The sequence below is a fragment of the Callorhinus ursinus genome, unplaced genomic scaffold, assembly GCF_003265705.2.
Source record: "Callorhinus ursinus isolate GAN/ISIS: 27379988/994484 unplaced genomic scaffold, GSC_fseal_2.0 scaffold1, whole genome shotgun sequence".
In the NCBI taxonomy this organism is placed as follows: Eukaryota; Metazoa; Chordata; class Mammalia; order Carnivora; family Otariidae; genus Callorhinus; species Callorhinus ursinus.
The window spans coordinates 70,305,275-70,328,353 of record NW_027397063.1 but is presented as its reverse complement, the minus strand read 5'-3'; the positions used below and the strand labels follow the sequence as shown (position 1 = coordinate 70,328,353).

Here is a 23,079-nt window from a genome sequence, read left to right as displayed (position 1 = left end):
TCCTGCTTGTCTTATCTCCCCCAGTTGAGTTTAGACTCCAGAGGGACAGAGCTCACCTTCTAGAATCTCAGACTCTAAGTTAGAAGTGACTTAAAGGTCCTCTAGCTCCAGTCCCTCACCCCCTGAGTGGGAATTCTCTCTATCCTATCCCGAAAAGATGGCTCCCACACCTGCTTGCATCCCACCCTGCAAGATAATTTACATGGCAAGTGGCAGAGTTAAATAACCCTTTCGTTTAACTTGGTGTCCTGTCCCAGGACCTAGGAGAGCTCACTAGACCAAAGCAGCGGGTCAGGTTTCAAGATGCTTCCTCCCGCCCTGGCTCCCGGGTGCCAGCCTAGAACCTGAAATACCATCCTCAGCGTCTTCTCAGGGACGGAGGTGGGTAAAGACATCACAGGTTTTGGAGCCCCCAGGCCTGGGTTCAAGTCTCGCCGCCTACACTGCTCAATGGCTGTGTGGCTTTGGGCAAGGTAGCAAGCACAAGTCTGTGCCATCCCCTGAAGAAGACCAGGAATAATCCCTCCAGGGGATGTAGGGAGGGGTCACTGGGTGCATGAGACCAGCATGGGACACAAGCTCCCCCAGCTACCTTCCTGTGTCTGCATGAGAGTGTGAGCATTGCTGCGGGGAGAAACGGCTTCTTAGCGGCATTTACCCCAGCACCGAGCACAGGGCATTGCCTGGTGTACCAATAAGAGAAAAATAAAATACCCAAGTCACTTATCGGTGCCTCCAGAATCTAGAACAGAGCTCTGTACTCAAATATCTCTCAGAGGCCTGTTCACAAACAGGCAAAACTCTGCTGCCCTCTGTCTTCAGAACAAAGACCTGTTCTGTGCACTCCACAGTCTGAAACGAAAGATAAGCTAGCTGACGCGTTCCAGACTGAGAAACCGAAACTGATGTGTTTTTTGCTTTTTTTTTTTTTTTTTTTCCTTATGCCTCTTGCTGGTGGCTGAGTAAGACTGAGTTACTCACTAGGCATGGCTTCCCAGCCTCAGGGGGGAAAAACAGTTTTAGATGTCCAGACCTGGGAGCAGACATTTCAAGAGCTGATGCAGCAGGAGAAACCCCGGGCCAGATGGACCCTGAAGCTGGATGAGAAACTGGAGCCGGACTGCCTTGCCGCAGGCTGGATGCAGTACCAGCAGAAAGGATTTGGCAGGTGAGTGAGAGTTGGCTTCTCAGCAGACTTTCTCTGGCAAAGGGGGTCAGTTTAGCAGCGACTGGTTGATTCCTTTGAGAGCTTGTTAAAGGAACCAGTGTCTCCAGGATCTCCATTCTTTCGTGGCCATGGTGCTCTTTCCATTTTGCTTAGCCATAACATAGAAAGAAAGAAGTTTCTTTTTTTGCTAGGTTTCCTCCCTAAATATTTCTGGAGGTTCTCAAGGAATGCTTCCATATTGCACACATCTGCCCTCCCATTCTCTTACCATCTCCTGTTCCAGACTGCCTCTATCTAGAGACTTCTGCTATTTCTGCCCTCAGTCCTGACTTCCCCAGGCTGCAGCAGCCCTCCTGGCCCAAGCACCAGCCCGGGACCAGGGCCTTCCTTAAAGCCCCAAGAATAGAGGGAGGCCACACAATCACTTTTTTTTTTTATAAGATTTATTTATTTATTTGTCAGAGAGAGAGAGCAAGCACAAGCAGGGGGAGTGGGAGAGGGAGAAGCAGGCTCCCCACTGAGCAGGGAGCCCGATGCGGGGCTCGATCCCAGGATCCTGGGATCATGACCTGAGCCGAAGGCAGACGCCCAACTGACTGAGCCACCCAGGCATCCCCACACAAATCACTTTGAACATGACTTTGCTGAAGGCCTGAGGATAATAGAGGGAATGGTGCAGCAAGAAAGATATCTAAAACCTAGTTCCTGGAGTCCGTAAGTAATGCCCCTCTCCTATATATGTCATCTCCCCTCTTCACCCCCAGAGAGCCTGCATACTGCAGGGAGCAATTTCCTTGCCTGGGTCGGGGCGGGGTAGCGGGGGCAGGGAGAAATGTTGACCTGGGCAGCCAGGTCTCCTTTTATGCAGCACACCTCCCCTGTTGTCCTGCAGCCCTCTCTGCCCCACCCTGACTCCATCTGTCCTCTGCTCCATCCTTATGGATTACAAACCATGCCCATGCATTTTCAGACTTCTGTTCCCTTATCATGATATTATGCCTGTTGGGCAGGCCCTTTCCTCCCTCCCCTGTACTCATCCTTCAAGGACCAACTCAAGTGCCACCCCCTCCTTAAAGCATTCCCTGGTCTTCCTAGGCGGAGTAAGGGTTCCTTCATCTACATTCCCATAAGATAATGGTTTTAAATATATATATTTAAAAACAAGCTGGGTATCCCTTTATGACTCAGTTTCCTTCTCTTGACATTGGGCTCAATAATGCCTCCCTCAGAGGGGAGCTTTAAAGATGAAGTGGGATAATATTGCAGCCCCTATTACAGTGCCCCCCGCAAAGTAGTTGCTTTATACGTTTTCTACGATCATGAGGAGGACCGAATTTTGCTGGCAGATGGCAGAACTACTTTTCCCTCTGAGACATCCAGAGATGTTTTAGTAGCAAAGAGGCAAACTTGGGACCACGTAGGGTAGAAGCTCAGCGGGTTACAGGAAAAGGCTTTATTAAAAAACACAATCCCTCTCATTCTTATTTGGCAATTTGTTAATATCATATGCACATTCTCATATTGGAAGAAATCTTAGAGACCAAGACCAGGCCCACCTCCTTCAGGTCAACAATCACCTGAAGGCACAACAGCCTTCTTCCTTCTGTCTGCAGGTTCCAGTGTTCCTCATGCCAGCGAAATTGGGCTTCCGCTCAAGTGCATATCCTCTGTCACATGCACCTGGAGCCCCAGAAGTCCCAGGGCCAGGTGATTATGCGGCTCTTTGCTCAGAGGTGCCAGAAGTGTTCCTGGTCTCGATTTGAGAATCCTGAGTTCTCCCCAGAGAGTGCCATGCGAATCCTGAAAAACGTGGTAAGGCGTATTCTGGAGAAATTCTACGGGAACGGCTTTAGGAAGTTTCCGGAGCTACCAATCATCCGGGAGGTGCCTTTGGATGGGTCCCATGACACAAAAAATTGTGAAGCATGCACCCTGGGCTGCTGTTTATGGAGGTCACGAAGCAACGTGACAGAGCCATCAATATCCCCATCCTCCTTTATGGATATTAGGAGTTCCTCTTGTCACATTGGTGACGTGTCTGGCCAAAACCAGGAGTGTGGGTCTAACTATATCTTGAAGGAGTCAGGGTCCAGCCATACCACTGCTGAGACCCAAGCTCCTGGAGCAGGGCCTCAGCCCAAAGGGGAGACTAGTAGACCGCCCACCCCAATGGCAGATAGGGAGGCCACACAGGAAAATTCACAACCCACACAGGAGACAGCACCACAGACACCCTGGAGGACATACTCTGAGGCTTTAAGGATGGCCCGCCAACAGTCTACACAGCAGTCATTCTCACAAGCCACATGGACCATGCCAAGGATAATCTCGACGTCTACAATAGGGTCATACCCTCAGACTAGAGGAAGAACAGCCCCCTCTACACTAGGGTCACACCTACAGCTTACACGGAGGACAGCTAGGGGCCTCGTGATCCTCAGTAGAACTCAAGCTACCTGGAGACGTTCATCCAGATACTCCGTTCCAAACACCCATCACATATACCCTCATTCAGTGCAACGAGATGTATTCTTTGACCTGGATATATTTTTCTACTTCTGGATCTGTATTATTTTGTTCTTTGTCTTTGTAGGCAAATATTCAGAAGCAGAAAAAGGGAAATAAGTTTATTTTCTTTTCTTCTGTCTTAATTCCATGGTAATCAATGAACTGGTTACCATTTATTTTTATTTTTTAAAGATTTTATTTTATTTGACAGAGAGAGAGAGACAGCGAGAGAGGGAACACAAGCAGGGGGAGTGGGAGAGGGAGAAGCAGGCCTCCCGCAGGGCAGGGAGCCCAATACGGGGCTCGATCCTAGGACCCTGGGATCATGACCTGAGCCGAAGGCAGACACTTAATGACTGAGCCACCCAGGCACCCCAAGAACTGGTTACCATTTTAATATGACACAGAATATGCTTTGAGATCAAGTAGGGTCACATTTGAAAGAATAAACACCAGATCTAGTTTCCTAGATCTCCTTAGCAGATAGTCTAAAACATAACCTAGAAGAAAATGGACCAATAATAAATATTTGTTGAATCACTAAAAGCTCTTCATGCATTCATCCACTCATTCATTTCTCTCTCTCTCTTTATGTATATCTTGACATATCTTCACAAGAACTGAGGGTCATGAGTGTTAACAGAGAGTTATTGTGGTAGGCAGAATAATGGCCCCCCAAAGATATCCATTCCCTCTTTCCCAGAACCTGTGCATATGTTAATTTACATGGAAAAAGGACTTTACAGATGTGATTAATTTAAGGATCTTGAGATGAGGAGCTTATCCTACATTATCAGGATGGACCCAATGTAATCACAATGGTCCTCATAGGAGGGAGACAAGAGTGTCAAAGTGGGGAAAAAGGAAATTTAATGGTGACAGCAGAGCTTGGAATGATGGGCTTGGAAGATGGAAGAAGTGGCCGTGAGCCAAGGAATGCAGACACGTCCTAGAAGCTCATAAAAACAAAGAAACAGATTTCCCCTCAGAGCCTCCAGGAGGAACCAGCTCTGCTGACACATGACCTCAGCCCAGTGAGACTGATTTTCGACTTTGGACCCCCAGACCTGTAAGATAATAAATTTGTGTTGTTTTAAGGCACTAAATTTGTGGTGACTTGTTACAACTAAAATAGGAAAGTAATACAGCTATCAATATCACCTCAAGGATCAGGCAATTATGTTTTAGGTATGCTTCAGTTTTAACCAAAAAAGAGAGATTAGAAATATTGACAGGGCGCCTGGGTGGCTCCGTTGGTTGAGCAACTGCCTTCGGCTCAGGTCATGATCCTGGAGTCCCGGGATCGAGTCCCGCGTCGGGCTCCCCGCTCGGCGGGGAGTATGCTTCTCCCTCTGACCCTCCCCCCTCTCATGTGCTCTCTCTCTCTCTCTCTCTCATTCTCGCTCTCTCAAATAAATAAATAAAATATTAAAAAAAAAGAAATATTGATATGCCGGTCCCCTCTTATTCTTCCTTCTCCCCTACTTAAGTCTATGCCCAAGTGCCCCTGTCCAGAAGAGACTTCCTTTGATTTGGTGACCCCTGGAGCTATCCTGTTCTTTCACTTCTTCCAGCACTGGATGAGGAAACATGCAAGAGCTTGCCAACCCTGAAATAGTATGACGCATGGCTGCGATGTTCACTCCTGCCAGCCATTTCTACATGCCTCTCAAACCACAGTCACCATGTTTAAAACCAAGCTCATCGGCATCTCTGACTTCCCAGTCCTAATTTGACTCAGTCACCCAAGCTGATCACCTTAGAGCCATCTTTAATTTCTTCTCCCTGTCACCTACACTTACTGTCCCTTGTGTTGTCAAGTCATCTGCTCTCTTCCTATCAGCCCCTCTCCCCAAATAGTCTAAAAGCTTAAATTACTGAGATAACTAGAGAATTTGGTTTTTACCTCATAGGCAATGAAGAGTCATTGCTAGCATTTGAGATGGTCAATTTGAGTGGAATCACATGTTTAAAATATTATATATTTCTAGAAAGAATGGAGTAGAGAATATAAATAGTGAGGAGTCTGACTTGAGATAGCATAGTGGTAAACACAGAGAGTGGTACCTACAGACAGTAAAGGTCTTTTTTTTGTTTTAAAGATTTCATTTATTTATTTGACAGAGAGAGACAGCGAGAGCAGGAACACAAGCGGGGGAGTGGGAGAGGGAGAAGCAGGCTCCCCGCTGAGCAGGGAGCCCGATGCAGGGCTTGATCCCAGGACCCCGAGATCATGACCTGAGCCGAAGGCAGACGCTTAACGACTGAGTCACCCAGGCACCCCAGACAGTAAAGGTCTTAAAGGAATTTGAAAACAGTGAAATGTCCGCGGAATACCCAGGGATAAAAGTATCTCTTTTTCTCTTAGGCCACTCCCACCAGCATGCTCCTTTTATCAGTACCTCCTCCCCAAACCACCCTCCTGTTTTCACACCTTTTCGGTTCCTTCACAAAGAACATTGGCCTGGGGACTAGACACTTTATTTCTAGCCTGGTTATGTTGTAGGACCTGGGGCAAGTCATTATCTTTCCCTGGGCCTCAGTTTCTCTATCTCTAAAATAGGTTAATGTCTTCCAATGAAACACAGTGGATTGAACACATGCATTTCCCTCTGAGCTTCCTTGAAACCTTACTGAGTGATAGTGAAAGGGGGAAAAAAAGGCACCAGTACACAAGGGTAAAGAGACTGCGCAGAAGCCAGAAAACTGCTCGACTAGGGATAGATCACTGACTTAGCAGGGTAGAGAGATCTGGAATAGACATTAGGCAAGGGAAAACTGAGGTGCAAAGCAATTCATATGGCACAATTTCAGAAAGTTCAGAAACTGCAGGCAGCAGTGCCTCTGAAGGTGGGTGTTGAGGCTGCTAAAGTGGAAGGACTGGCTGAAAGCCTTTATAGCAAGTTTCTTTCCTCCGCTACTCTGTAGCCTGGTGACCACTCTTAATGGGCTCCAGGGAGAAGAATGGAGGTTTATTCTCTGAAGACTTAGAGGACTCTGGACTAAGGGACTTAGGCGATGTGAAGGGAGAGAGGCCACCCAGCAATTAGAAAGATCGTTCAGGTCTACACACTGACCCTTGGGACTCCCTTACCCTACCACGAAAACTAAGAGCCATGCCAACCTTCGATCTTACCCACCCACTCCTCTAATACACAGGAGAGTGGATGGGTCCTCTTTGGGAACACTTATGAGCTTAAGAGAAAAAACAATATATATCTACTTAAAAGGGTGGTGGGGGGGAGGGCGTTTCATCCAATGGAATGACTAGCTGAAGTGTCTCCAGAGTGAATCCACCAGATACAAAAACTCTACAGAGCTTCTAGTCAACACTTTGGTGTCAGACACCTAATTTGGACAGACTGCCAAGGGGTATCAGATATTTGATACAACTCCAAATGTGAAGGCAAAAAAAAAAAAAAAAAGATGAAAAAAAGTGGAGAGTCAAAGAAAACAGAGATAATTCAAAGATAAGAAAAGGAACCAAAACATATTTCAACAGTAAAGCTATGATTTATGCCTCAGAGAGATAAGGGAAGGTATAATATTCACAAAACAAATTAGATGGATTCTCTGCAGCAACCTCAGGTAAGGCAGCTATCTTTGGCTGGAGGTGAGTCCTTGGGGGGATCTCAGCTACAAGTCTTTAGCAGGCAATGCTCCCAAAAGCTGGGGGAATGAGTGCCCTGGTCCAGAAGGCAGGGATCTGGGCAATGGACCACAGCCTCCACTTCGGTCAATATTTTGCACCGCTTCAATCCACTTGCTTGGTATAGATGTTCAGCTGGCAAACTGAGCCCCATCACTGCATCTGTCTTGGGGTGGCAACTAGATATTCACTATCTCCCTTTACTACCCAATCTCTATTGCCCTTACCCAGGCACCTCTGCCGTTCAGGTGACTTACCCGGTGGGGTTATCCAGACCTTCATCCTTGAAGGGTATGGGCCCTTGGTCACAAAGGTCTTTCTCAGTCTGTGGCATCTGCATTTGTCCACCCACTGTCAAAAGTGGACAGAAAAGTACTGAGAGACCCCGGTGGATCATTTGGGTGCCAAATATATTCTTCCTGCCCCCACTGTGTAACAGGAGTCCTATTTCCCTCCGACGATCAGGAGAGTGACACTTTCTTGCCTGCTGTTCTCTTGGCAAAAATTCTGTGAAACGACCAGCCATAGCTGGTCATGGGGTTCTTGCTGTGTTCCTTAGTGGGAGCAGTCCCCACCCAGCATGGCCAGACCTGAGGAGACTTGTGTTGTGGTTGGTGGGACACCTTGAAAATGGCACCTGATTTAATGTGAGTGATGGTAAACAGGGTCACCCCTACATCCACCTCTTGATTTCCAGACCCATACACTCTACCTACTGGGACTACACACATAGTGGTCATTGATTCAGAATGTGTACTATACTCTGGTGGATGGTGACTCACCTTTGCAAAGCAGCATCTCCAAGAGGCACCCCAGCTGCCTCTTTAAGAGGCTATGTCATTGATCTGTCAGGCTGGCAGCTTCTGGGTGGTGCTGTATTTGATGAAACCAGGAAATTTCATGCCCTTATCACCTCTGCTGTAACTCTTTTGCTACAAATTTGGTCATTGATCTAATGTGATATTATGTGATGTGTTAGTTTGCTAGGGCTGTGAGAAAGAATCTGTTCCAGGCTCTCACCTAGGATCTGGTGGTTTGCTGGCCGTGTTTGGAGTTCCTTGGCTTGTAGAAGTGTCACCTTGACCTCGCCCTTCACTTTCATGTGGTGTTCTTCACATGTGCATTTCTGTATCCAAATTGCCCCTTTCTTTTATAAGGACTCCAGTATGACCTTATCGTAACTAATCACTGTCTATTTTCAGCTTTCACCACATAATTGAACTAAACCATTGGTGAACCAGGAGTGGCCTTTTCCCTCCTCTGTTGACTGGTCCTAAGTAACAGCCTCTCCTGAACATGTGATCAGCTGTGAGCTGAAGGAGAGGCACTAGTGCACCAGTGAAGGTCGACCTGGGGGCTGGGCCACGACTTCACCCAGTTCCTTTGTATTCTCTATCCCTGGCTTGTGCTCAATCCCAGGATGCATCACTTCCATATTCTGATGGATTATACTGCGCCTGCATACGACTAAATGGGCCTTTCAGAATCTAGGTCATGATGGACATCTCTGGCCCCATCATATTTTGGTATCTCACCATCAGGAGTTTTACCTTTATGCAGCCAAGTGGCTTGTAGGGGTTGGTTTTTGAATGGCATGTAATTCTCTGATGCAGATGGCATGGCCTTGCTTTAGAATACAAGTGTTATAAATTATATCTCTCCTACTGGGGATTGATGTAAACACTGCATGGCATGAGAGCTAACTCTAGTACCAAAGGGTCTGCCAGATCATATGGGCCATGTGGTAGGGCATTGCATTGTGGGCCTGCTGCAGAGCCCTTTCCTATTCTGGGTCCCACTCAAAGTTGGCAGCTTTCTTTATTCCTTGGTAAATGAATCAGAGAAGTATGGACTACCAGATATTGTGCTTCCTTTCAGTGGTGTGAGGGTCAAGATGCACTAATTTGCCTTTCATTTTGGAAGTGTTGTCCTGGCATGCTGCAAATTACTGTACCCCTAAAACCTTTACTGACTTGGCAGGGAATCTTTGTAGGAGTTTGTAGGTGGGACCTCTGGAGGGTGAGGTCTCCAATGCACTTGGCCACTTCTTACTCCTCTGGTCCTATTAAAATGATATCATTGTTGGAGTAAACCAATGTGATGTTCTGCAGAAAGTCCAGATGGTTCAGACTCTGTAGATTATATTATGACAGAGAATGAGAGAATTAACATGGTCCTGGGACAAAAGTGTAATGTAAGCTGCTATACACTCTATATGAAAAGTACTTCTAAGTACTTTTAAGTACGCCTGAGTGTCTTCAGTCGTTAAGAGTCTGCCTTCAGCTCAGGTCATGATCCCAGGGTCCTGGGATCTAGCCCCGCATCGGGCTCCCTGCTTGGCGGGATGCCTGCTTCCCTCTCCCACGCCCCCTGCTTGTGTTCCTGCTCTTGCTATCTCTCTCTCTGACAAATCTTAAAAAAAAAAAGAAAAATACTTTTGAGAAAGAATGAATCTATCAGATCAATGTCCATATACCATGTCTCTGAAGCTATGTTAATTTGCTCTAGCAAAAATATCACTTCTGGCACAATGGTTGTAATTGAGATCTCTACTTGGTTGTGTCTCAGATAGTGCAATGTCATCCTCCAGGATTTGATTGGTTTCGCTAGAAGCCAGACCGGTGAATCAAATGAAGACTGGCTGGAGATCACTACCTCTGTGTCTTTTAGGTCTTAAGGGTGGCTCTAATCTCTGCCATTCCCCCTGAGGCATGATATTTTTGGTTTTTATGATACTGTATTGAGGTTTTTGGAAAGAGAAGTCCTCAGCTTTTTTCATTACAGTAGCTCTTACCCCACAGACTGAAGAACCAGTGAAGGGTTCTGGCACCTATCACAGGTGTCCATTCCAATTATCCATTCAGGGACTGGCAAAATGACCACTGGCTGAGCTACAGATTCAGTGGGTCCATCGTGAGCCTGACCTGAGCCAGGACTCAGCTTACTACTTGGCCCCCACATACTTCTACTCAAATAGCAGTCTGTGATTTATTTCAGATTCCTGAGGATCAATATCAATTCAGACCCTGAATCTAAAGCCCTCAAAATGTCTGGTTATTCCCCTTTCCCCAGCACACAGTTACCCAAATAAATGTCCATACACCTCTTTGAGGAAGGATAGGGGATTTTTGCAGCATTCTTCCTCCTTGGGAACCACCCTCTCTTTCAGCCAATGAATTATGGGTCTGAAAAGTAGCTCAGATCTTCCTGAATAAAGAATTCTGATTTTTTTTTTAATTTTATTTATTATTTGAGAGAGAGAGAATGAGAGATAGAGAGCACGAGAGGGAAGAGGGTCAGAGGGAGAAGCAGACTCCCCGCTGAGCAGGGAGCCCGATGCGGGACTCGATCCCGGGACTCCAGGATCATGACCTGAGCCGAAGGCAGTCGCTTAACCAACTGAGCCACCCAGGCGCCCGAATTCTGATTTTTTTTTAAAATTGGCTCAGCTGGTCTCAGTCTCCCGATCATCCATTCGCGGTTTCTTTTGATTGTATAAACTGAGAAATACTCTTACTGGTTTCCCACCTATTTGTCCTCTACATAGAGATTAGGAAATAGATAAAACTAGTCGACTGGTCCAGAAGGCCCAATATCCAAACAATAGGAGCTCCAGAAAGAAAAAAACAGAAAATGAAAAGAAAGAAATAATGAAAGGATTACTTTAAAAACCTTTCTTAGAATCAAAGGACATGATTTCCTGATTGAGAGGGTCCACCCCAGGGCCCCCTACACAATGAATGGACAAGGTTCACATCTTGACATATTATTATGAAATTTCTAACACCTGATATAAAAAAGACTCCAAAAGTTCCAGAGAGAAAAACAAGACAAAAACCAAACATATAAAGGACCTAGACTTAAAATGATATTAGTCTTCCAACCTTTCAATATCTCTCTGAGGCATTCATACTTTTGTTTGTTTGCATGATGAGGGAGTGGAAGGCTAGCTGTAGACAAAGCACAAGCTGACACCATGTGACCTTTCCCCCTGCTCCGTGGGATGTGCATGACATTCACCCAGGTAGCTCCCAACTGTCTTTTTTTTTTTTTGTAGTTTTATGGTTTTATTAACACAAATATGACGTGCACAACAAGCTGTCTATTCATTTTCTTCGCTGAACAACCTGGCGTTGGGATTGGTGACTCTGATTGCCAGCTGGGCTGCTCTTTCCACAATAGCTTTGCAGTTCTTGGAGGAGACATTGTGAGCAATCTCTGCATAGCACTGTCTTGATGCCTTGCCAGAGGGGAAAACAACCCTGACCATGGCAAGGTCTCCAGTATCTTGTAGGTCCTCTTTAGCATATGAAAGTTCTTTTGAAAACCTCCCTTTTTCCTTACCTCCCCCAACACCCAAGTGTATAATCAGCCACCCCTCACAACCCTGTCACAACAGCTCTCTCTGTCCATGGGTCCTGTCCCCCAGCTTTAAGAAAACCAGCTTTTTGCACCAAAGATGTCTCCAGAATTCTTTCTTGGCCGTTGGCTCCAGACCCCACTTCACCTATATTCCAAAACGACACCATATGGTGCCCAGGTGTGGGGCTTTGAGTCTTATCTGGACTCTTGAGATTCGGCGCAAACTTGGTAAATACTTTTCTCTTCCTTTACTTTCATTTCAGGGGCTTTTCAAGGAGTACGGTCTTACTGGAACACTCTCATGTTGATTGCTCAGTTCCAATCCTCCAGCCCATCGCTACTCTATGGGAAGCCAGTCTTTTGGCTGGAAGTTAGTACCCTCGCTGGAATGGTAATAAGAGCCAGAAACTTGATGCCCTCTCTTTATTGCTGTTCTTATACAAAATTGTCTGTCTTGGGCACAAGACAACTACCTAAATCACCAGGATGGCTACCAATCTTAAGACTCCCATGTGAGGGTTCCTCCTCATTGGTCTAATGTGATCCCCTCCACATCTCTCCTCTAGCTGCTTCTGGCCACGGGACCTCCACCGGGAGCTGGCCAAAACCAGTACCTGATTGACCTAAAGTCCAACCCGGGACCATTTCTTAGGGAAGAAGGCTGTGATAAAGTTTTAGATTATAAGTGAGGTCCGGTGGTGTGAGGTCTGGAGCCGACGACCAAGAAAGAATTTTTAAGACGTCTCTGGTGCAAAAAGGTGATTTTATTAAAGCCCAGGGACAGGACCCATGGGCAGAAAGAGCTGCTCTGGTTTGTGAGGTGTGGTTGATTATATACTTGGGAGCTGGGGAGGTGAAGACAAAGGGGGTGTTCAGAAGGACTGTCATATGCTAAAGAAGACTCTCAGGATAATGGAGACCTGGTTATTGTCAAGCCAAGGCTGTTTCTCCATCTAACAGGCACTAACATGAAGACAGTTGGGAGTTTCCTGCAGGAGTGTTACATTCCTCCTATCCCATGTCCTTGTCAATGGGCTTTAGGTTTAGAAGAAATTGAATTTTATTTACATTTCCTTCTACCTCAGCCTTCCTCAATTTTATGGAGGGGAGGGTGATGTTAGGGCTTCAGGAAACTGAGTTATGGGTCTCTGGAAGTTAGGCTATTGATAAGAAAGCTTCTTTCGTATAAATCACTAGGACATTTGTAAACTGAGGGAGACTCCTGTCCTGCAGGACGGTGCTCTCTATCAGTTAACCATTTGCTTTTCCTTTAGGGCAGCCAGGAGTGCCTGAGGAATGTCACACATATAGGGGGTGGGGAGGGGGGAGGGTGCCAGCTTCAGCTTTGTCCTCAGCTAGCCTTCTGCTCCCTCATCAGCTATAAAGACTACATGTGTTTGAATGTTGCTTAGAACCGTGATGGATTTCTATCTTTACTGTTTTCTGTCAATGTCCTCTACTAACTACTTAAATTACAAAATTGGGTAATTCCCCCTTGTAAAACTTTTCTAGTATTCTCCATGGGTTAAAAATGGCAGGGTGATAACGCAGCTTTCAGGACGTAGGACAGCTCAGTGCGGTGTTTCAGTCCCTTCACCAGGCACCCATCTGTAGCCTAGGATGCACGGGGAAGGGGAGGGATGCCAGCATCCTTTCCGGGTCTTTTATGGCAGGAATGCCTTCGTGATGAAGCACGATTGTGATCAGTAGTGATTTTTTGCTTGAGGGATGCTTCTGGTTGCTTTTGACACATGGAACCTCTGACATATCCTGCGTGGGATGCCACCTGGGAGTCAGGGGTGATTTTGGTAATGCACCTTCTCTACTTTTCCAGGAGCATGGCCTCTGTAGGCTGCTGCTTCACTTAACCCACTGGAAACAATTCAGATTGTAAAACTTAGGAAAGGACTGATCTTCTGTAACACTGCATGGCCTCAGCGGGATCTGTCAGTTAGACCTCTTCTGCAGGAAACAGGGCAAATAGAGGTATCCTAGGTCCATCTAGGCTTTAAGGGTTCTAAATCAGGACTCGGACTCTTGCAGAATGTGTTTGGCTAGTAAACTTCCCCCCATCCCTGACATATTGGATGATAATTATCTAAATAGGCCTCCTCCTAGTAAACCTACGTTGCTGGAAGAAATACAGGCCATCCCAGAACTAAGGGGATTCTTGACTCTCTCTCTCTTTCACTGTTTTCCTAATAGATGTGGGAGCTTCTCCATCACTCATTTCCCAGGTTAACGGTTATAACTGGGGCCAGCTGTGGTTAGTATACCTCAGAATTGGGACTTTAAGGAATATTCCCAAGCAGCTGCTGAAACTCCCTTTGTTTCAGGGACATTCCCTGCCTTCTCCAGCCCAGCATGGATTGCCTATTCCCCCTTGTTGGTGGGAAAACATGGCATTTGTGCCTCTTGAAGCAGGAGAGCTAGGTTCTTGTCTCATGGAGTCGAAGAATGAATCTCGCGGACAAAGGAGGGTGAGTAAAGTGTCAGAAGTTTATTAGTCAAGGATACAGAAAAAAGCCCTCTGGAATGAGAGGGGTCCCAACTGGGTTGCCACTGAGGGCTTTTAGGGTTTGTCTTTTATAGAAAACAAACCAGGGAACTTAAATCTTTTTGACTTCTCTACTGACAGCAACTTTGTGTAAAGAGGACTAGTGATAACATCTTTTTTAAAAAAAAACAAGATGTTATTTATTCATCTGAGACAAAGAGATACAGAGAGAGAGAGAGAGAGCATGAGCAGGGAGAGAGGCAGAGGGAGAGGGAGAAGCAGGCTCCCTGCTGAGCCAGGAGCCCAATGTGGGGCTCGATCCCAGGACCCTGGGATCATGACCTCAGCCGAAGGCAGATGCTTAACCATCTGAGCCACCCAGGCGCCCCTAGTGATAACATCTTTAATGGCTTACTTTTTTTAGGGTCTGTTTATTTTCTGTTGACCACAAGAGACTGTCATAAATAAGACTGCCCCCCTCAGACACCTAGGGCAGGGTGATCTGGAGAGTTCCCTTATCTCTGGTTTCCTTACACCTTCACGTTGTTGAGATTTCTGTGAGCCTAACCATGGAGCCCCCTATCTATCTCTCCCTACCTAGCCCTGCCTGTCCATTTTTCACTCTGTTGGAGCTGATGAGCTCTAGAACCCGGAACCCTTTTTCTACCTTCTGGCAGCCTTCACTTCTGCCTTCCCCTCCCCCTCCTCCTATTTCCGCACCACCTTGGGTGGGCTTCTAGGCCTTCTAGACAATCCTCAGTGGCTCCTCCTCCTCCCCTTGCTGTCAAAGGGCAAAGAAGAGCACCCCCTGACTTAACACCACCCACTCCAGATTTCCCCACCAGTGTCTCAGGTAAAAATTGACAATGGGGAGCAAACTGACTTTTAAAAAAGGATCCAGGTGGAATATAATTCAGTATTTAAACTAATTTAAGTTTGTTGGTTTAATTAAAACAGACATGTCTTTAGAGTTATCAGCATTAAATGTGAAACTTTCATTCTACCGAGGTTTACTAAAGGTCAAATAAGCTCGTGTTATCTCTGTTGCAATTTGTTAGCAAAAAGACGACCTAAAATGATGGTTAATTTTGTCTGTCTCAAAGTTTTCATGGGTAATTGTAAAGATAGCTTTCAAAGTGTTTGGTAACCTGAAACTTTAAAGTTTTGCCTGGATGGGATTAAATTCATTGGAAATCTGGGTCTTTTCCAAAATAGGATAAAGTGCTAAAGCATTGAGTACTGGATGTAGCTTTGTGTTTTTGACTACTTATTGCAAAGAACCTAAGGATATTTGAGCCTGTTGGTAAACATGCTTTGTGCTTAACTGATGCACAAATTTGCCGTCCAAAAAGTTTTGGTGCAACAGTTCACAATTGGTCACTACTTAGTTTTCACTGGAGACTAAGTTTTCTAGGAGGGCAAAATTCTACTAAATGTAATTAAGATTGATGGAAATAAGGGAAGCAACTCTGTATATAGAAAAGCAGGAGAGGGGTGCCTGGGTGGCACAGCTGGTTAAGCGTCTGGCTCTTGATTTCACCTCAGGTCATGATCTCAGGGTTATGGTATCAAGTACCACATTGGGCTCTGCCCTGGGTATGGAGCCTGCTTAAGATTCTCTCTCTCTGGGACGCCTGGGTGACTCAGTCGGTTAACTGGCTGCCTTTGGCCTGGGTCATGATCCCAGAGTCCTGGGATCGAGTCCCGCATTGGGCTCCTTGCTCAGCAGGGAGCCTGCTTCTCCCTCTCTCTCCCTCTGTTTGTGCTCTTTCTGTCAAATAAATAAAATCTTAAAAAAAAAAAAAGATTCTCTCTCTCTTTCTGTCTCTGCCCCTCCTCACCCCTGTGCTTGCGCTCTCTCTCTCTCTCAAAAAAAAGAGGAGATATGTAAGAAAGATCTAAGGAATGGGAATACATTTTTATTGAAGGTAAAATAAGGTAATTTTGTCCTAAATAAGCTGGTTGTTTGGAGAGAAATGGCTTAGGACAAAATCTGAGTACAAAAGAAAGTTGTAGGTTTGTGAAGAGAAATCTTTGGAAAGGAATTTTAGGTGTGGTCAGAACAGACTAAGATTAAAATAAATGGATTTTAAAAGTACAGCGGTATAAGACTGAAATTCTATTTCTGTTCAAGAGACAAAATTTTCTTGAATTATTGGTCTGCTCTTGATAAGAAAATGTAAACAGAGGTTTTTTCTCTTTTGTTTGCCCAGAAAACCAGTTTCTATGTTTTGTCTTTATCAGGTCTTCGGTGACTTGGTTAAAACTTCTCAATATTAAAGGAGCTAAGTTGCTAACAACTACAGCCCTACATATTTGCCTTTGGGATCTCTTATTGTCACCTTGGTTAAATAAAAATAATTGAGTTTTGTAATGATCTGTAATCCTATTTAGACAATGTGCTTAAAAAAAACTTTCTGATTTTTTTTAACAAACTTTCCAAGATTTGAATTGTAAATGAAGTCTCCTTGACTCATTAGACCTTTTTATTTGGTATGTTAAGTTACTCCAAAAGTACTGTTAAACAAATGATAAGACTTAGGTTGTATTTGGGTAAATGCCATAACTATTCTAGAGATGATATGCAGTTCCTAAAGTTTATATGTTCTGGTATAAGACCATCACTTAATATTTTGATTATTGAAGTGTCATGTGTCATAGAAATAACACCTTTTCTTGCCAGCTATATCATACCCTCTCATCAGATTTTTAACCATGTCCATTTTTGAGTCTTGTCATTTATTGTTATTGTTCCACCTTTAAGGAGATTCATATAAGAGACTTTTAGGACAAATAACAGGTATTCGATGTCTTTAAGATTAAAACTGAAATGGGTAAGAATTTCCAGAACTAACTAAATCTGCATTCAAACCTAACAAGAATAGTAGTATGGGACTAAGTGAATTGGGAAAAATAACTAAATAGTTTTTTTGCAACTTTTGGTTGAAACATTGCTGGTTCTCTAATACATGCTCTTCCAGACTAAGGAGACTTTCTCTTAAGACATCAGTGATATACAGAAATAATAATAAAACAAATTAAAGCATTTAACTTTTCTCTCTACCTGAACCCTCAAATTCAAAAGGTCTTGGTAAGTATTCTTTCTTCCATGACAATCATAGTCATTTGCATAAGTTCAGTAAGAATCTGTTCTCCTGTTAACAGGACACCATTGGAAACATCAGTTATTTTACCAAGGCTTTGGCTGGAATGTCATATTTGAAAGACATGCATAGACTCAGATATGACCAGACAGCTTTAAGGAATTGAGGTCGACTTTATGAAACATGGAACCGTAAAGCCCCTTTGAACTGTTGGCCTGATAGCTTGCTTACAGAGTTCCCAACAGCCTCCCCAGGTGAGTAAAGAATGTCACTTCCTGGCAGGTTGCAGGAATCTCAGGATATATTGGGGACCTCAAGAAGAGTGATCCCAAAATACAAAATATTTTGTATTTTGCCCAAAAATACAGATATTGCAGACATGTCTGATGGCAAGTACTTGACTTGGCTTCTGGCCTGGAGAGGCTACTGAGAGATCAACCTAGAGATTTCTTATAAAAAGTTCCAGCAAAGCAGATTCTAAAAGATCTATATGATCAACCATTCTTGCTGAGCTTATGTAAATAATTAGGTCAAGTTTGTTAAAAATTGTACTTGTTTTGCAAACAAATTAGTCTTGATTTGACCAACTCTGGAAATGAGAATTATTTTAGAGAGAAAAATTATGTGTCAATAACCCACCTTCGTGGATGTTAAATCCTAGTTGTATTCTGAAATGTTGTTTGCTTAAGCTAGACAACTTGAGGTAAACTTAAGAGAAATAGCTTTTCTATTTCTACACAATAGCTCATGTATAGATAATCTTCATGCTTTTTGTTCTGTGGGGATAATAACAGGACCCCATGGGCATATGTTTATTTAAACAACTGGAGAATAGGATTAATCCCCCAGTAACTGTATAACTAAACTATCACCTTGACCAATACTGTGTGGCTGGGATGATGCAATTTTTCCTTAAAAGCCAGAGTGTACCCTACTCCATGGGGTTAACTATGGGCTTGTGGAGATATTGGATGGCTCCACTTTCTTTACGATTGGATTGGATGATGCACCTGGGGATGCCCTTATCTCTTAAGACAAGTCTTCTCCCAATTGCCAGTGATTCCTTGTAATCGGAATACTGTTAAGGCTGGACCTCAAACAAAAAGGGCTTCTTGATGGTTTCACCCCTCATAGTTATATTTATCCTAGAAGCCCCCTCTATTGATGTACAATTGCAAACAAAAGTTTTAGCCAAAAGCTTTTTATCTTGATGAAGTCCTAAAAGTGCATTTTTGCTTTTGTTTCCCTTGCCTTTGGAGACGTGTCTTAAAGAAGTTGCTCTGGCTGATGTCAAAGAGGTTACTGCTTATGTTCTCCTCTAGGATTTTGATGGATTCCTGTCTCACATTGAGGTCTTTCATCCATTTTGAGTTTATCTTTTTGTATGGTGTAAGAGAACGGGAAACAGTCAACAAAACAAAGAGGCAACCCATGGAATGGGAGAAGGTATTTGCAAATGACACTACAGACAAAGGGCTGACTTCCAAGATCTATAAAGAACGTCTCAAACTCAACACCCAAAAAACAAAGAAGTCAAAAAATAGGCAGAAGACATGAACGGACACTTCTCAAAAGAAGACATTCAAATGGCTAACAGACACATGAAAAAATGTTCATCATCATTAGCCATCAGGGAAATTCAAATCAAAACCACATTGAGATACCACCTTATACCAGTTAGAATGGCAAAAATTGACAAGGCAGGAAACAACAAATGTTGGAGAGGTTGTGGAGAAAGGGGAGCCCTCTTACACTGTTGATGGGAATGCAAGCTGGTACAGCCACTTTGGAAAACAGTGTGGAAGTTCCTCAAAAAGTTAAAAATAGAGCTACCCTATGACCCAGCAATTGCACTACTGGGTATTTACCCCAAAGACACAGATGTAGTGAAAAGAAGGGCCATATGCACCCCAAGGTTCATAGCAGCAATGTTCACAGTAGCCAAACTGTGGAAAGAGCCCTGATACCCTTCAATAGATGAATGGATAAAGAAGATGTGGTTCATATATACAATGGAATATTACTCAGCCATCAGAAAGGATGAATACCCAACTTTTACATCAACATGGATGGGACTGGAGGAGATTATGCTAAGTGAAATAAGTCAAGCAGAGAAAGTCAATTATCATATGGTTTCACTTATTTGTGGAACAGAAGGAATAACATGGAGAACATTAGGAGAAGGAAGGGAAAAATGAAGGGGGGGATATCGGAGGGGGAGGCGAATCATGAGAGACTAGGGACTCTGAGAAACAAACAGGGTTTTAGAAGGGTGGGGGATGGGTTAGCCCGGTGATGGGTATTAAGGAGGGTACATATTGCATGGAGCACTGGGTGTTATACGCAAACAATGAATCATGGAACACTACATCAAAAACTAATGATGTAATGTATGGTGACTAACATAGCATAATAAAAAAATAAAAATTAAAAATTAAAAAAATTTTTTAAAAAATAAAAGTTTTAGCCAAGCGTATAACAGCCGTCCTGGTAAAAGGAACCTCAAAGCTCACTATGGGACAATCCCTGACTGTAAGGACTTCACATCAGGTCCAGAGTATCTCAGAGACCAAAAGCCACCAGTGGATGATGGGAAGCCGACTTATTAAACACCAGGCAATGCTAATAGATATGCCTGAAATAATACTTAAACCCTGTCAAACTTTAAACACAGCTACCCTTATGCCTGGCCCTAACCTTTATACTTCTATAGAACATAACTGTTCAGAGGTTATTGATCTTGTTCATTTTAGTTGGCCACATTTAAAAGATGCCCCTATTAAAAATGCAAATGACAGCTAGTTTACCGATGGCTGTAGTTTCATGCAAAAGAGGGTAAGAAAATCTGGGTATGCTATCATCAGTCTTAACTCAAGAGTGTTGAGGCCAAAGCCCTGTCAGCAAATAAGTCTTTCCCAAAAGCAGATTTAATCGCACCCACCTGTGCTTTGCAATTGGCAAAAGCCTTAAAAATTAATCTATATATTGACTCCAAATATGCCTTCCTAGTCCTATATGCCCATGGAGCAATTTAAAGAAAAGGGGATTATTATCAAGCCATAATTCCCCAATCAAATGGGCCTGAAATTATTATATAGATTCAAAAGGTGGCCCTCTAAAACCAAATAGCCCTTGATAATCCTGACTGCCCTTCAAGGAAGCCCAGTATTAAATGGCTGGCTCCTGGCTGGGACCCAATGGCTATGTGGCTCTAACTTGTGGCCATGGCCCAGGCTGGATAGGCCGCTATACTCTGGGTTTTGCCTGGATGCATGGACGCATTATTAAAACCATTACCAACCTAGCCAGCCTTCCAAATTGAAAACAATGGTGGACATGTTCTGTGTCTCATTGGTATGACAACTTAGCATCCATCTTTGTTCCTTCTTTGAGACTGGAGGATGTTTGGCACATGGAAACTCTTTATAAGTACATTGGCCAAAGCCCTAAATGACACTCAAAATAACATTTCTCTATTAAATACTAAAGAAATACAAATATGCAAAGCAGCTTTACAAAATAGAATGGCATTAGATGTTTTAACTGTTGCACAAAGTAGAACTTGCGCTATCATAAAAACAGAATGCTGTGCATACATTCCAGATTACCACAAAAATATTTCTGGGTTTCTACCCAACATAAATCAAACTGGCGTTTTAAATGATCTCTCTTTCCTTTAATGATTGGTCAAAACTGAACTGGAGGAAAACTATAGTCAACTATCAAAGGTCTTTTATTCAGGCTTCTCTTATAACAATATTAAACTTTCTTGTCATTTCTGGTGTATCTCTGCCTAATCTCCCGGCCTCCCCGCAAGACTCCTTCACTGCCATAACTTCTGGCTGACAGATGATCCTGTCTACTCAAGGAGGTTTATATATGTTGTCCACGTTGGACTTAGCTGCCTTGCCCCTTCATAACTCCCCTATCTGTTCTGCAACTGACCAATATTGACCTATAGATAGGGATGTCTCTATGCCCCTATTCAGCAGGAAGAAGTTACAGAAGATGAGAAGCTTCTGCCTACAAGAACCTTAAAGATTTAAGGGTTAAAATTGTTCTAGGGGGAAATGATGAGGGGGCAGAAGGCTAGCTGAGGACAAAGCACAAGCTGACCCCCTGCAAACTTCACCCCCCACTCCTGGGTAGGATATGCATGACCTTCATCCAGAAGCTCCCAACTGTCTTAAGGCCTTGCCAGGGGGGAGAACAACCTTGACAATGGCAAGGCCTCCTGTAACGTCCTCCTTAGCATATGAAAATTCTTTTGAAAACCTCCCTTTTCCTTATCTGCCCCAAATTCCCAAGTAATACAATCAGCCACCCCTCACAACCCCCTCACAAGAGCTCTCTCTGCCCGTGGGTCCTGTCCCCAGGGCTTTAATAAACCACCTTATCTACCAAAGATGTCTCAAGAATTCTTTCTTGGCCTTTGGCTCCAGACCCCACCTCACCAAACCTCACCTATATTCCAAAACGACTATCATATGGCGCCCAAATGTGGGACTTTGAGTCTTATCTGGACTCTGAGCTTCGGCGCAAACTTGGTAAATACTTTTCATGTATATTCCAAAACCACATTATGCATATCTAATTTTCTGATACTTGTACTGGCTATCTCCTCTAACTTATTTTTCTCATGCTTGTTTTGGTCTCTGCCTTTCATGTTAGAGGATTTCCTCAAAAATCTGGTAGCCCTTGGCTCTCTGTCCAATTTCAAATGCAAGACACTAAAAAGCTGACGTGAATACAGCAAGCTGGAAGACAATGAAACGAAGCCTTCAAAATTCTGAGGGAAAATTATTTCCAACATAGAATCTTATATCCAGCCAAAATTTAGTCAAATGTAGGTACGGAATAAACTTCATTTTCAGTCACACATGAAGTCAAATTTTTACCTCCTTTCCTGTCCCGCATCCATTTTCAGGAAGCTACTAGAGGATATTACCCACACCCCAAAATGAGGAAGTGAATCAAGTATAGTGAAGATCTGGAGCCGGGTTAGTAGAGGCTTCCACACAGCAGAGGGACTGAGTGAGTTCTCAGAACGCTGGAGATGCCGGCTACCAGCTGGCCTAAGAAAAGAAATAAATCCACCACCACGGGAGCTGGCTGGCGGAAGGCTCCAGGAGGGAATGTTTGCAAGGGGCAAAAAAAAGGGAAGAGAGAGGTCCCCTGAGCCATCTGAATGTAAAGGATAAGACTTCACACTTCCAATAGCGTTTGGAGATGATTTAGACGGGAACACGGAAAAATATGCAGAGAAACAAAATGAAAACCAAGGTGATCATTAACTGCAGGCGTAACAAAACAGTTGTACAATAAAGGCAATGAGACTACTCAACATCGTTTAGCTATGAATAATATTCACACAGTCATAATAAGTATCACGACTGAATAGCATTTTAACAAAAAAAAAATTAGGACTTAAAAGCTGAGGGGCTGAGGGTGTAAGACAACTAAGTCTTTATCTTGATGGGAGGAAACCCGTGGATGGTTTTGGAAATCAAGAAGCAGAAACATGGAGTTTAAGTACTAGAGGACAAAACTGAGACAAAGGTTGATTGATTCTGCTGATGAAAACGGAAGTAGAGGGGGTGGGCAGATTTTTGTAATAAACGTTATAGCATATTTTTCTGGAGCTCTGTACACATATGGCATTCACAAAAATCAAAATGAAACGCCACTTAAAAGTGGCGCCTTAAAAAAGGCGCCTGATCAGGTTCCCGAGGTTCTCCCAGCTCCTCCCGTTTCCCCACCCTGAGCTCCTTACTCTAACAGGCCTCTTGCC

At 44.0% G+C, this 23,079-nt stretch overlaps 1 protein-coding gene across 12 annotated transcripts in view; it reads left to right on the top strand.

The window, feature by feature from the left end:
• The first annotated feature begins 903 nt into the window (after window positions 1–903).
• Window positions 904–23,079, top strand: part of RTP4 (receptor transporter protein 4) — a 163,764-nt gene continuing 141,588 nt past the window's right edge. For 4 of the 12 annotated variants that reach the window (XR_012379173.1, XM_073895881.1, XM_025876870.2 and 1 more), the window contains exon 1: window positions 904–1,168. Coding sequence is in view for 4 of the 12 variants with exons in the window: in XM_073895881.1 (XP_073751982.1) it covers window positions 987–1,168 (182 nt within the window). In the remaining 8 variants the exon portion in view is untranslated. Of the gene's footprint in view, window positions 1,169–2,760; window positions 4,961–14,023; window positions 14,168–18,547; window positions 22,138–23,079 lie in introns of those variants that run through there. The other 8 variants (XR_012379169.1, XR_012379170.1, XR_012379177.1 and 5 more) reach the window with 8 other exon arrangements.